This window comes from Pecten maximus, chromosome 16 (assembly GCF_902652985.1).
Source record: "Pecten maximus chromosome 16, xPecMax1.1, whole genome shotgun sequence".
NCBI lineage: Eukaryota > Metazoa > Mollusca > Bivalvia > Pectinida > Pectinidae > Pecten > Pecten maximus.
In genome coordinates, this window is record NC_047030.1 from 802963 (window position 1) to 817730 (window position 14768).

The following is a 14768-nucleotide window of genomic DNA, read 5'->3' on the forward strand; positions in this document are numbered from 1 at the left end:
TTCAACATCAAAATATCTCTTTATGTTGGAAATTAAATTGTTTTCTAGGTTGTGAGGCGTCCATATGTGTATATCTACAATTCTGAGAAGGATCCAGTGGAACGTGGCATTATCAACTTAGCCACTTCTCAGATAGACTACAGCGAGGACCAGCAGGCTCTGCTGAAGGTAGGCTTCCATAACTCATGGTTACCGTAGTTATTCTCAAAGAAGCTTCCTCCTCTAGTTCAATGTTTTATTCTGAAGATTGGAGAGGACTTATTTGTGGATAAATAAGGTAATCAGTTTTCCAAGTATTAATTTTCAGACTTTTTTGTCATATTAGTTAAATAATTGTAAATCTAATAAATAGAATAAGAAAAAAAAGTATACACCCATACCAGGTTACAATGATATGGGATCATAATTATATTCTATTTTCTCTCCTATATAGGCTCGTAATACATTCTCCGTACTGACAAAGTACCGTGGGTTCCTGATGCAGACCCTGGATGAGAAAGACTTCCATGATTGGCTATATGCTATCAACCCACTCCTGGCTGGCCAAATAAGGTAAGCTACCAACCCACTCCAGGCCGGCCAAATAAGGTAAGCTACCAACCCACTCCTGGCCGGCCAAATAAGGTAAGCTACCAACCCACTCCTGGCCGGCCAAATAAGGTAACCTATCAACCCACTCCTGGCCGGCCAAATAAGGTAACCTATCAACCCACTCCTGGCCGGCCAAATAAGGTAAGCTATCAACCCACTCATGGCCGGCCAAATAAGGTAAGCTACCAACCCACTCCTGGCTGGTCAAATAAGGTAAGCTACCAACCCACTCCTGGCCGGCCAAATAAGGTAAGCTACCAACCCACTCCTGGCTGGTCAAATAAGGTAAGCTACCAACCCACTCCTGGCCGGCCAAATAAGGTAAACTATCAACCCACTCCTGGCCGGCCAAATAAGGTAAGCTACCAACCCACTCCTGGCCGGCCAAATAAGGTAACCTACCAACCCACTCCTGGCCGGCCAAATAAGGTAAGCTCCCAACCCACTCCTGGCCTGCCAAATAAGGTAACCTATCAACCCACTCATGGCCGGTCAAATAAGGTAAGCTATCAACCCACTCATGGCCGGCCAAATAAGGTAACCTATCAACCCACTCATGGCCGGCCAAATAAGGTAAGCTATCAACCCACTCATGGCTGGCCAAATAAGGTAACCTATCAACCCACTCATGGCCGGCCAAATAAGGTAAGCTATCAACCCACTCATGGCCGGCCAAATAAGGTAAGCTACCAACCCACTCATGGCAGGCCAAATAAGGTAAGCTACCAACCCACTCATGGCCGGCCAAATAAGGTAAGCTATCAACCCACTCCTGGCCGGCCAAATAAGGTAACCTACCAACCCACTCCTGGCCGGCCAAATAAGGTAACCTACCAACCCACTCATGGCCGGCCAAATAAGGTAAGCTATCAACCCACTCCTGGCCGGCCAAATAAGGTAAGCTACCAACCCACTCGTGGCCGGCCAAATAAGGTAACCTACCAACCCACTCCTGGCCGGCCAAATAAGGTAACCTATCAACCCACTCATGGCCGGCCAAATAAGGTAAGCTACCAACCCACTCCTGGCCGACCAAATAAGATAAGCTACCAACCCACTCCTGGCCGGCCAAATAAGGTAAGCTACCAACCCACTCCTGGCCGGCCAAATAAGGTAAGCTACCATCCCACTCCTGGCCGGCCAAATAAGGTAAGCTACCATCCCACTCCTGGCCGACCAAATAAGGTAAGCTACCATCCCACTCCTGGCCGGCCAAATAAGGTAAGCTACCATCCCACTCCTGGCCGGCCAAATAAGGTAACCTATCAACCCACTCCTGGCCGGCCAAATAAGGTAAGCTACCAACCCACTCCTGGCCGGCCAAATAAGGTAAGCTACCAACCCACTCCTGGCCGGCCAAATAAGGTAAGCTACCAACCCACTCCTGGCCGGCCAAATAAGGTAAGCTACCAACCCACTCCTGGCCGGCCAAATAAGGTAAGCTACCAACCCACTCCTGGCCGGCCAAATAAGGTAAATACGGTACACTTTTTTCCTTCAGATTCATTTTTTTCTAAAATGCAAATAATAAAGAAAATCATATTCAATTTCATTTGAAACACTTTTTGCTTATTACAAACTTTTGGCAAAAACTGCATAAATTTTGACCATCAACAAATAAAACATTCCTTACTGTCGTACCAGTGCTATCAGTCTGAACAAAGGTAAAATTCCTGTTCCTGGAAATATTTCATATCTAAGGAAATAATGTACATTTTAAACATATTTCATGATTATTGGAGTTGTCTCCCTTGCAAACTTTCATCAGCTTGGGTTTGTTAATCTGAATCACTGTTATGCGTACTGCCTCATATCTGATAAACATACTAATATGTGTATAAGCAACATACATAATATAATGTATGAATCCAGTAGATATTGATCAATGATGCTGTCACAATAATAATCACATGTAAGTGACACTACTTGCACATTTCAGCATTGTAATTAGTACATGGCTGCCAACTTTTGAAATTTGTGTTCAAATTTTCTTCAAGTCTAAAAAAGATACATTTCTAGACCTCTCTCAAGCAAACTGATAGAGAATATCATAGACCCCGTGACTAAGTTGATTTTGTTGTGTGTTGCAGGTCTACACCCCGTGACTAAGTTTATTTTGTTGTGTGTTGCAGGTCTACACCCCGTGACTAAGTTTATTTTGTGACATGTTTCAGGTCTACACCCCGTGACTAAGTTGATTTTGTTGTGTGTTGCAGGTCTACACTCTCCCGCCGTAAGCAGCCAGTACAGATATGAGTAGTTTCTCACACAGATGGACGAGAGCACATGAATGCAAGGTTCGAGAGAATGATCTGATGGCCTTCAGCTGAATATTTTGAGTGATAAATGAATTTTTGATACTATCAGTGGAAATGAATATGTCTATACTGTATAGCTTTTCAGAGTAAAGGAATTTATGAGTTAAAGTCTTAAACATTCAACAATATACACAAATTCTAAGTCTAGAAAAAGAATTGTGTTGGAATATTTTTGCTGACAAAAATTATTCTTGAAATAAATTGGAAATATTAACTTTTGGTTCCACCATTTTGAATTGAAAATTCAGCCAATCGCATGAATGGATGTAAATGGCCAATGAGAGAGCTTGTTATATAAACTGTACAATTCATCAAATGAATAGATACTAGTTATAGATTTGTCATTTACATTTACCCATCATGCAAAGTGATTATATTGTGACACTATGTGATCCTATATATGTATATTCAAATTCAACCGTGTAAGTTATTTTATGTGGAGATTCTCCCCTTTTGCAAAAAAAAAAAAGGAGAATGTGTTTTATCATTAAAAAACTGGCACCTGACCTATCTCAGTTATTGAGTTTGAAATACAGCACAGTATACTGAGGTGGAAAGATGCCTGAAAATTCCAGAAGCTTATCCGTCGTATGTTGTAGTGAAAAACTATAAGCACATTGAATGTGATCATGTAGCTATGTACATCATTATGTAAACCAATCTAGTCTTCATTTCATCGTCGCTGTAGATAGGTATATAAACTATATATAAAGCTGTTTGTGTTGAAGTATCATCCTTATGAATGTACTGGTAGAAAACAGGTCACAACAGATAATTTTCTGGTTGAAACTAGAAGTTGTAAAGAAATTTAGATAATTACGTATAACATATTCATGCTGTGAACCAGAACTTTTTTTTAACAGTAAATATTTATTGTAGATTTTTTTCTATAAATAATCGAATTTTACAAATTTTATATTCTTTGGAAAATATCTAATGTTTGATTTTTTAACTTATTCTTTAAGTAAGCTAGCAAAGGTGTAGAAAATTTAATTTTCTGTGCATATATGTTAAACTAAAAGAGAAGGCACTGTTTTGTTGTATACTAGGTAATGGTGTAGAATATTCACATTTATCTAGTGTAGAGGAAAAGGTTATTTTACCTGGACATACTGGACAATATCATAGGTACCCTCTTCACCATTACCTAATATACTGGACAAAATCTCCGGTACTCTCACCCTAATCAACTGCTGTTTCGATCATAAAATAAAATAATACACAATAAATTTATCATGGATAATATTTACACATTAAGTGAAGTGTGTATTGATGGCTTTGCTAACAAGTTCGGAAAATTCAGTTTATGAATGTGATATTTAGTGTGTAAAATAACGGTACATATATATATATAAGTACAGTCTGAGGAGTAGTAATTCTTTACAGCCAGGTTTCCAGTAAATTATAATTCATAAACTGAAGCAGTTTTCATACTGTCAATGGAATACTAGCGACACTGCAGACAGAAATAAATTCAGCATGTAAAATTTATATATACATAATGAAACACATTTGATCCATATTTGTGATCGATGATTAAGATAGCTTTATAACATTGCAATAATCCAAAGTATTTACCTGTGATAGGAACCAGACTGAGTAATCTTCGTTAAATTATCTAACACTTAACATTGATTCACATGTGAATTAATCAATTATCAAGATAAACTGTTAGAGAAGAGATTTCAATGGTTGAATCAACCCTATGAAGTCTTGTGTCCTGTTGTCAAGTTGAAAGGAAATCACAGTATTTAGTTAAATAAAACACATTTTTTCACTTTTACACAGATTAACACACAGGCCTAAACGCTAAGCACAGCCTATATGTGCCAAATCTGATATCCAACAAGTATAAGTATTTTTCAGATTAAACTGATAAATTACAATATCAAACAGACATATTACAGTTTGATATCGAATGCATCACTGAAAATAGAGGTATGTCATTTAGATGGGGTTTGATGACACAGCTAGTTTACATGTATCACTGTAGAATATTGTCTGACATCTTAACCAAACTCTACAGGAGATATTTGAAATAAATAAAACATTCCTTTTTATTGAAATAAAGTATAATATACAATTGTAGTTCCAACTTTGCTAATAAAATTTGAGATATTTTGAATGCCCTATGAAAAATCTTGCTATATTTTATTAGATTTATCAAGAGACACTGTCGATCTCTAAGAAATGTCATGGCTCCAAATGACGGTAATGTAAATTTTGTGATCGCCTGTTTGTATTTCTATGGGTTTGCTTAATTATATTATAAATGTGTATAAAACTGTGCATTTCTTTATATTTTCAAATTTTAATATGACTCTAAAACATTAAGGTTCATTGAAAGGGTAAAACATGCATGACCTGAAATCTAACCCCTGTGGAATACCTAGATATAGATGTAATGTCCTGGGGACCTGTCAACCCTCCTCGCTTTTACCCCAAATTGTTAGGTTCAGTAGTTTCTATATAATTCTCAAAACAAGTGTCTGTAGTGGCTGAGTTTAATTTAGTACAACGCTTACAAGCAATACTGCACCTTCAGTTTGTCAATAAGATATTCCAATATAATGGTTTCAAAGACAATGTCGATTTTTCGCCTCATTCTAAAATTATAAGATTTATAAATGGCATTAAAAAATTAGGCTAAAGGAGACAACTCTGAAGGTGAAGGAAAAACATGAAGGGAGATAACTCTGTTGGGGGGAAAATAAAATAATTACAATACATATAGTAAAAAGATTCCTGCTGTATTATAAAATGCCTGCTACTCTTGTCAAAATTTTTTTTTACAAAATACATAGTGTATACATTTATCTGACAAATAGATTGTTTTAAGATTTTGTTGTTTTTCCTGTTGATATCCAGCTAGTATGTACAATTAATATATGTAACATGTGATATAATTTAATTCATTTCAAACTTCATACCGGTTTATCATTAGATATTAAAACAAATGTATACTCATTCTTTTGTGAATATATTGCTTCATGTTTCACTGTTGATTGTATATAAAGACTAGTAATTTATCATTACAAAATATTACTTTTATGTTCGCATATTATTTTTGCTACAAAGTAAATTACTGTGTATGTAAGTGTAGCTACAAAGTTCCATGTGTGAGCTTATTTAATGTTTTACATCTTTAAACACACTCTTGTGTTTCCTAATATAATTTACAAATACATGTATGTGTTGTGACTGAATACAAGTATATGTAGAACTGTGATTTGTTTTTTGCAGAAATATTATTTTTGGAAATATTCCATTTTTTTTCATTGGCATTGTAAGATATTAAAAATTTATTAATTCAGCCTAAGTGATTTCATGTACATGTACTTTATGCCTTTTCTTTTAAGATCTATAATAAGAATTATTTGAACTTAAGGGACAATTAAGTCTATTTACAGGAATTTTGAAATCAGCTTGGTACTAAAAATACATTGCTCATGATAAAAGTAGTTGATGATAAGTTCAGTAATTATAATCAGGATCAACTCTTTTAATTTTTTTTATTTCCTTCGGAAGCTACATGTAGTTACAAATCGGGCTTCACCAGAAATAGTACGATCTGGGACAAGAGCCTTGATGACATAGCAAGTACTATTTCACACTGATGGTGAAACAAATATTTGCAAGTAAGAATTGGGTCAGAATTTAAATGTCATGTGAAAAATGTCAAACAAAACTTTGGTGTTTTGTGTGTGTGTAAGAGTTAGTTGTACACACGACAGATTTGATGTTTTGTGTGTGTGTAAGAGTTAGTTGTACACATGACAGATTTGATATCAGAAGAACTTTGACAAGTAATGGATGTCCCAGTACTCAATTCTAAATGCCCGAAAAATTGTGACTTTTATCGATATTTAATCATGAATTGTTCATGAGGAATATTGAACTGTTTTTCTATGGAGGACTTTTTAATAATAAGGAGGAAAAATCCAAGCTTCACAAGATTGCCCCCTTTAAACTAATTTTCCCACCAAAACAGTTATTGTAGATAAGGAAAAAGCTGATGAAAGTGTAGATAAGGAGAAAAAATGATGAAAGATTTACATTAAATGAGAATAACTGTTTATAAAGATATCATCAACCCTGAAGTAAATCATGAATTAAGTCTACAGTATGGTATAAGTCTAATGTATGACATAGGTCTACTGTATGACATAGATCTACTGTATGACACAGGTCTAATGTATGACATTGGTCTAATGTATGACATATGTCTACTGTATGACAGAAAAATCATCACTGTATATTTGCATTTATTTTTTTCAGTTAAAAGTTGAAATCCAAATATTAGTATGAAAATATTGGTACAGATTAATCTTATGAAAAAATACTCCAATTATATTACTGTACTGTTTAAAGGCAGACATGGTATAAATATGACAATAACTGGCTTGTGGTAAATTCTTGACCAATACTATACTCTCCTACAGAACTTGACCTGTACCTGTTAACAAACCTTGCCACTTCCCACCGTTCTTACCTTGGCTCTGATGTGTTATCCACTTAAATAACACCGTTCTTACCTTGGCTCTGATGTGTTATCCACTTAAATAACACCGTTCTTACCTTGGCTCTGATGTGTTATCCACTTAAATAACACCGTTCTGTAATTAACAGTGTATCTCAGTTGTAGGTAATGATTCCACAGACTTTTTACACTGTTGAGATTTTCATGTGAAAGTGCTTTATATTTTATTTATCATGTTGTTACTGAATCCTATAGTTTATTTAGGTTGTTTTTTTACTTGAATATGCCTTTAAAGTTTGTTTTTCCATGTATGACATGTTTCTCAGATTGTTAATTTAGGTTGTGCCAAGTTTTAATTTGCCTTATTTCAATCCTTAAGTTGGTAAGGATTATTGTCAACTATGCTATAGAAAAAAAAAATTATATCTTGAATACACAATGGTAATAGTTTAACAGATATAAATGTCAAACCTTTGTAATCTGTATCAAATGTCATGTTTTAGAGACATTTCTGTAACCTGAACATTCTACATTGGTCAGTAATCTGACAATCATGGAGACTTTTGAATTTAGAACAAGAGTATTGATGATTAGAGGCTGTGTCGTGTAAAAATGTTTTATATTTTTATTTTTTATTTGCTTTCCTTTGTTACTTATGTTTGATGATACCTCAATATCACTCTTTGATATACCTGTCTACATCTAGTCCTAGTTTTGTAGAGGTGTGTGCTCACACAGTACAGCGGCTGTATTCTCCTCATTAGAGATGTTCTCACACAGTACAGCGGCTGTATTCTCATCATTAGAGGTGTGTGCTCACACAGTTCAGCGGCTGTATTCTCATCATTAGAGGTGTGCTCACACAGTACAGCGGCTGTATTCTCATCATTAGAGGTGTGCTCACACAGTACAGCGGCTGTATTCTCATTAGAGGTGTGCTCACACAGTACAGCGGCTGTATTCTCATTAGAGGTGTGCTCACACAGTACAGCGCCTGTATTCTCATCATTAGAGGTGATATAGCACTGTACTGTATATTGAAGATTGAAAAAATTCTGCAGGGAAAATATAGAATTTATTAGCGACCTCTCCATTACACGTTGGATTGATGTGTATTCTATGCTTTGCTTGCCATTCAGTATTGTTTAGATTTGTTATGTATTTAACCCTAGGCCTGAAAACCATCAAATTTTCACAAACAAGTTATTTTTAGGATTTTTGAGATAATCACAAAATTTAATCTGTACATTGATTTCAATAAGTGACAGTTGAAAATACTCCTTTCGTTTGGCAAAAATGTGTTGACATTAAATTGACCATGATAGTAAAATTATGAAAATTAATTTCAGTAATATAAATTGTTTTGAAGCTGCTGTTGCCAAATTATTGCTGTTCCCTAGGAAGAGAATTGTGGAACAACTGGTATGGGAAAATTTGAAAAATGGGATTATCTTGGACTGTGTGTGCCATATATTACACATTAACCCCTGATTAATGGCCAATGTTGGGACAACTCTTTAAATAAAATATTGGTGACTTGGACCATATGATTGCCAGAAATATGATATTGGTTCTAGCAAAATTAAATTTAGATATGGCGAGCCAATGTTTATCCTTTACTCAGAAAAAGGTTATGCAGGAATTGAGTTTGTAATTCTTGTCATTTAGAGAAACAGCAAGCAGAATACAGAGATTTCTAAATTTGATTCAAGTTTGTTCGCTTTCCATTTTTCTTTTTTATTTAATACCTAGCTCTCTTTTTTTTGTTTAATTTCTCGTTGTTTTGGAAACATTTTCATTTTAGCAAGCAGATAAAATGCATTTGAAATAAGCTGAGTGTCCAGTTAAGAGGCCTCTCTTTATTCCGTTAAGAGCTCTCTCTGGTTTAAGTCTACCATTAAGAGCTCTCTCTGGTTTAAGTCCACCATTAAGAGCTCTCTCTGGTTTAAGTCCACCATTAAGAGCTCTCTCTGGTTTAAGTCTACCATTAAGAGCTCTCTCTGGTTTAAGTCCACCATTAAGAGCTCTCTCTGGTTTAAGTCTACCATTAAGAGCTCTCTCTGGTTTAAGTCTACCATTAAGAGCTCTCTCTGGTTTAAGTCTACCATTAAGAGCTCTCTCTGGTTTAAGTCTACCATTTCATATTGTTTTGATATCTAGGCCGACACTAGGAGTATTTTTGCTGCTATAGATACATTTATTGGTGTATCTGTTCTCACCTGTCACTCTATGTCACAGGGGCTTGACTTTGACCTCATTAAACTCGTTTATAATTATAAACCATTACCTAGAATTTCAACCTATTCTTCTGAACTATAAATTCTCTTGAACTCTCAAACTCCAGAAACTGCCCAGTATGAAATCCTATAACTTAAACTTTGTCGTACATGTAAAATAGGATAAAACATCAAAGTTTTTATCTTCAGAGTGTTCAGCCCCCGAGAATTAAAATGCTTTCTGATAGCCAAGTAATTGATTAAAGTTATGAAATGTGTATATTATATACTCTGATGTTGTGTCACGTGAAATGGAATGGCCCATTTCGATGGCATTAATTATCTTATCTGATTTTCCATAATTAGATGTAAAAGCGTTAAGATTATGTATAATGTGTTGATGTTGAAGTATTCCAAGATCAAACTCATATTTCACTTTGTCATTGTTGATCTCTTTCACAATGTGGTCTGCATTGTTAACCTTTAACCCTTACATCTCACCCAACGTAACCTTTGACCCTCACATCTCATCCAATGTATTGTTGGTTAATCATTCCATAAACAGCATATCAAAATGTTCACAACTGTAGAAAGATACAATTCCAAAATATCTTTGACTGCTTTTAATGTTATCTTCATAATATCTCTGCCCCTCTTCAGGATATCTCTGTCGTACTTCAAGATATATCTTGCTGTACTTCAGGATATCTCTGCGGTATCAGTGGCAGAGAGACCTACTCATATAATGACCGTTAGCTAGAGGTCTCTGATCAGCCTGGATTTCACACAATATATACATGGTAGGGACAGAGCTATATGAAGGTCATAGGGTCAATCTGCCATATATAGTAACGTTTTGGCAATATTAAATTTTACATTCAAATTCAAAGCTACTGTCACTGGCTTGAATCATGTTAAAGGTGTATTTTAATATACATGCTCTGTATATAATAGTTAATGTTTTTATGATAACATATTAATAGTATTGATATTCAAAATGCGTATAGAACTTTCAAAACAGGTATAAATACCAAAAAGATTATTTTCATTTAAGTTTAAGACAAAAGATATTAAGGAATATAAATGTTTTAGGTCGTAGTATAAACATTCAATAGGAAAACAATTCAATGTAAATCACAAGTGTTTCTGTGACAGTGATTAACATGTGGACCACAAGTGTTTCTGTGACAGCGACTGTCATGTAATAATCACAATCACAAGTGTTTCTTTGACAGTGATTAACATGTGAATCACAAGTGTTTCTGTGACACTGACTGTCATGTGTTAACAAGTGTTACTGTGACACTGACTGTCATGTTATCACAAGTGTTTCTGTGACTCTGACTGTCATGATAACAAGTGTCTCTGTAACACTGACTGTCATGTAATCACAAGTGTTTCTGTGACACTGACTGTCATGTGTTAACAAGTGTTTCTGTGACACTGACTGTCATGTTATCACAAGTGTTTCTGTGACACTGACTGTCATGTAATCACAAGTGTTTCTGTGACACTGACTGTCATGTAATCACAAGTGTTTCTGTGACACTGATTGTCAATTAAATCTTTAAAGGTAAAGGCAGTTACTGCAAGATGAGGCTACGTGCAATATGATACTGTTCAATAAAGACGTTATATGTTACGGTGATGTTTACGTATTGTATATGATTGTGATATTTACTATTGCTGTCATCATAACTATTATTAGATAGTTCCCATTTGTTGAAAATATTATATACTTTCATGTTCGGCTGTTGCCATGGCAACTTAATCATGTGATCTGTATGATGATGTATGTACAGCTTTAATAATGAGCGTGTTGTTACATCGTTATGTGTACCAGCAGGAATAAACTGCAGTTTGGAATCAACTTGTTCTGTTTTATTTTGTTACGCTGGCTGTAATTAAAAACACACAAACAAAGACGTACAAACAAGTGAAGAACTTTTTTTGTTATATTTGTGGTTTAATCATACTACATACTTTCTTAGAAACCTTTCGTAGCTTAGCAACGAAAACAAATGCAAACCAATGAATATCTCGGCCAATTCCGTCAAGGCTTGGACCCTAATAAAACCGAGCATTAAGGAGCATTATGTCAGATAACTGTATATAGATATTATTTATCAGTATCCTTTAAACTAGTTTGAGGAACACCGTCGTGTTTTGTTCATATGGACCAAAGGACAAATTAAGTGTTCGTTTCGCGTTGACACGGGATCAAGTGTCCATATCAAATATCCTATATATATGCCCTGATTATTCGGGATCGTAAATTGTGCATAGGATAGAAATGATATGAAAGGTTACTGGTGTGACCGGAAGCGGGTACGTCGGACCTATTGTTGAATGTATGGATAATAAGATACAAATCTGTGATAATGTTTCGCTGTAGAGAAGAATGGGGTGGCCTTCCTTGGGACAGGACCCGAAAGGGAAGAAGTTTTCCTCTATAAAAGGTTAGCGTGTTACACCAGCGATTGGACATCTGACCAGTTATAGCATGGAACATCCGTAGATATATGGAATGTTTAGGAGATTCATGTGCAGAAAGAGAGTAGGGACCTGGACTAGATTTTGACTTGCGTATGTAAATTGTCTGGCCAAATGTTGGCTGTGACAAAGTGATGGAGAGAAAAGTTACAGCACTACTAAAAGGGAAAATAGAATTTGTGACGGACATGACTGTGTCTCTTGGGCCGTTTTGAGACTTCGGTTGAGGATTTCTTTCTTCCATCACAGGCCTATTGTTATCTTCGATCAAAAGTGGCTTCAGAGACAACGTGGGGGCCTTATAAGCATGGAATATTCCTTTTTGTATTCAGTGTTGTATAAGGAACCAGCATTTAAAGAGTAATAATTATATATGTACATGTATTTTCTAATTACGAATGCTTTTAAAAATGACCAATTTTATCTGATTTTGAAGTGATAAAACAAAATGATACAATTTGGCCCTAAATGACCCTAGCTGCCGATGGACCGTAAAACACAAACAAACAAACAAACAACCAAACATTTTCTAATTTCTCGGTTCCCTCCGCTGTCCAAAGGACCAACAAATCGTTCACTTATAGACCGTAGGTTCTGGACGTATTAAGTACAGTTGATACATGTAGCTAGGGCCGCGGTGGCCGAGTGGTTAAGGTGTCCCGACACTTTAACACTAGCCCTTCACCACTGGGTTGTGAGTTCGAAACCTACGTAGGGCAGTTGCCAGGTACTGACTAGGCCGGTGGTTTTTCTCCGGTGTACTCCGGCTTTCCTCCACCTCTAAAACCTGGTCCTTAAATGACCCTGGTTGTTAATAGGACGTTTAACAAAAACAAACAAACAAATGCATGTACATTTGTATCTATAAAAGGAACAAAGAAACCGTCATATTTATAAAACAACTTAGTGGTACGATGTCCTTATCAACAGTGTCCGATGTCAAATCGTCTATGCGCTTTTAGAACGAGTGTATGAATGTGGACTTACACGAGTTAGTGATGTGCGATGTAACACTTCCTATCAAACAATACGAAGAATAAGCGTTTATTTTTTGGGGTTTTTTTATGTTTATTTTTATTTATTTATTCATTTATTTTTCTGATTTGGTAACCGCATTTCTTTAATACACGGCAACATTTTAAAGCTTGATATATGAAGTGTGTTACTCCGTGCATGTCAAATACCCAATTTATGGAGTTCACTCCAACCTCTGATCACAGTACCGCTTTGGGTCGATCTATCCTCCGGATTGACTGTAGACTAATGGGACGGTCGTAACAAAATGTTGTGTCGCTATAGAGAATCAACACGTGAGTTTCGCGTGCTATCTGTCATTGCGCTTCGTACCTTTGACCATTTCAAAGCATGGTTATCGTGGTTATCGGAGTAAAATAAACATTTAATTCGAAATTCCACTAGGATTATTATTTAGTATTCAATTAAAATTTTGAAATAAATATGAATGTTTTATTTTTAAATTACATTTTTGGATTGAAAACTACAAAACCGGATAAAAAAAATTTAAATTCGTTAAGGTGAATGTATGTTTGTACCTGGCGACATAAAAGGCGTACCTGTAAGGAACAGCATGCAAGGTATGCATTATCATCTGTTTTATTTAAATTGTGCACTTCAGTTTATTAAGACCGATGTTACCGAGTAATAAAGATATTCTAACCGATATTCTGTTGAGTCATTCTGTAAGCACTAACCGGGAGCCTTTACGTGTATGGGGACAAACCGTTTTATCTATTCTAAAAAAGTAACAATTCACGTATAAATACAGTACAACGTCTTTGTCAGGGCTCATCGGAAAGTGAAAAACAAATTTAACAATCACTAGGCCATCTTTATATTTTAAACGGACAACCCTTGTCGAACAGATCCAACAGTTTGGACCACTATATAAACAGACAACCCTTCAGATTTTCCCCGATTTTACACCGAAAACAGTTACTAACATGGACCCTCACATAACATGATCAAGTATTATATAACACATACAGATATACAGGTCTTTATATAACAAACAAAACAGTTGTATGTAATAAATTATTCCCAGAGGAAAATGCCACAGGGACATGATAATTCAGACCACATTACGTACTGTAGTCCCCATATTATCTTAATTATTGCGCGCCATTTTACTGTAAAAGGTCTATAATGTATAACTTTAGATAAACCCAGTTAGCCACATGCTTTCTGTTTGTAATTATGGAACGATACCATACTTTTTATATTGTTGGAATGTATTCTCTAACTATTTATCTATTATTATCACATAAGTGACTCATTCTGCTATATGGTATGTCATTAATATTGTAAGACACATGTTTAATAACACTATACAGTGACGTCATAATAAATTTGTGACGTCATATGATTGTCTGTGTAGACGGAAACGTCCCATCTGAACCGGATTTCGCCTCTTTTATATAAAAACGAAAATTGAAAGTTTTTTGCTTATTATATATATTCTCATAAATAGTAGTTATGTGATAAATAGACTCGTTCAATAGTTTGATATTCCATTCGACTAAACGCTCGTGTCATATCAAATCATTAAACTCGTTTAATTAATTCCATATGTCATAACCACGAGTGTAAAATCCTGTATCTATAGAGTACATGTATTGGAGATTTTAAACTCGGAATATTTACTTATACATA

The 14768-nt window shown here is 35.4% G+C and overlaps 1 protein-coding gene across 4 annotated transcripts in view; it reads left to right on the forward strand.

Annotated features, from left to right (window-relative positions):
• The window catches only part of LOC117314806 (kinesin-like protein unc-104), a 92616-nt gene extending 87039 nt beyond the window's left edge, over positions 1-5577 (forward strand). For all 4 annotated transcript variants that reach the window (XM_033868910.1, XM_033868911.1, XM_033868912.1 and 1 more), the window contains 3 exons: positions 49-168; positions 434-552; positions 2808-5577. In XM_033868910.1, coding sequence (XP_033724801.1) covers positions 49-168; positions 434-552; positions 2808-2847 — 279 coding nt within the window. In that variant the 3' untranslated portion in view covers positions 2848-5577. The remainder of the gene's footprint in view (positions 1-48; positions 169-433; positions 553-2807) is intronic.
• Positions 5578-14768: the final 9191 nt, after the last annotated feature.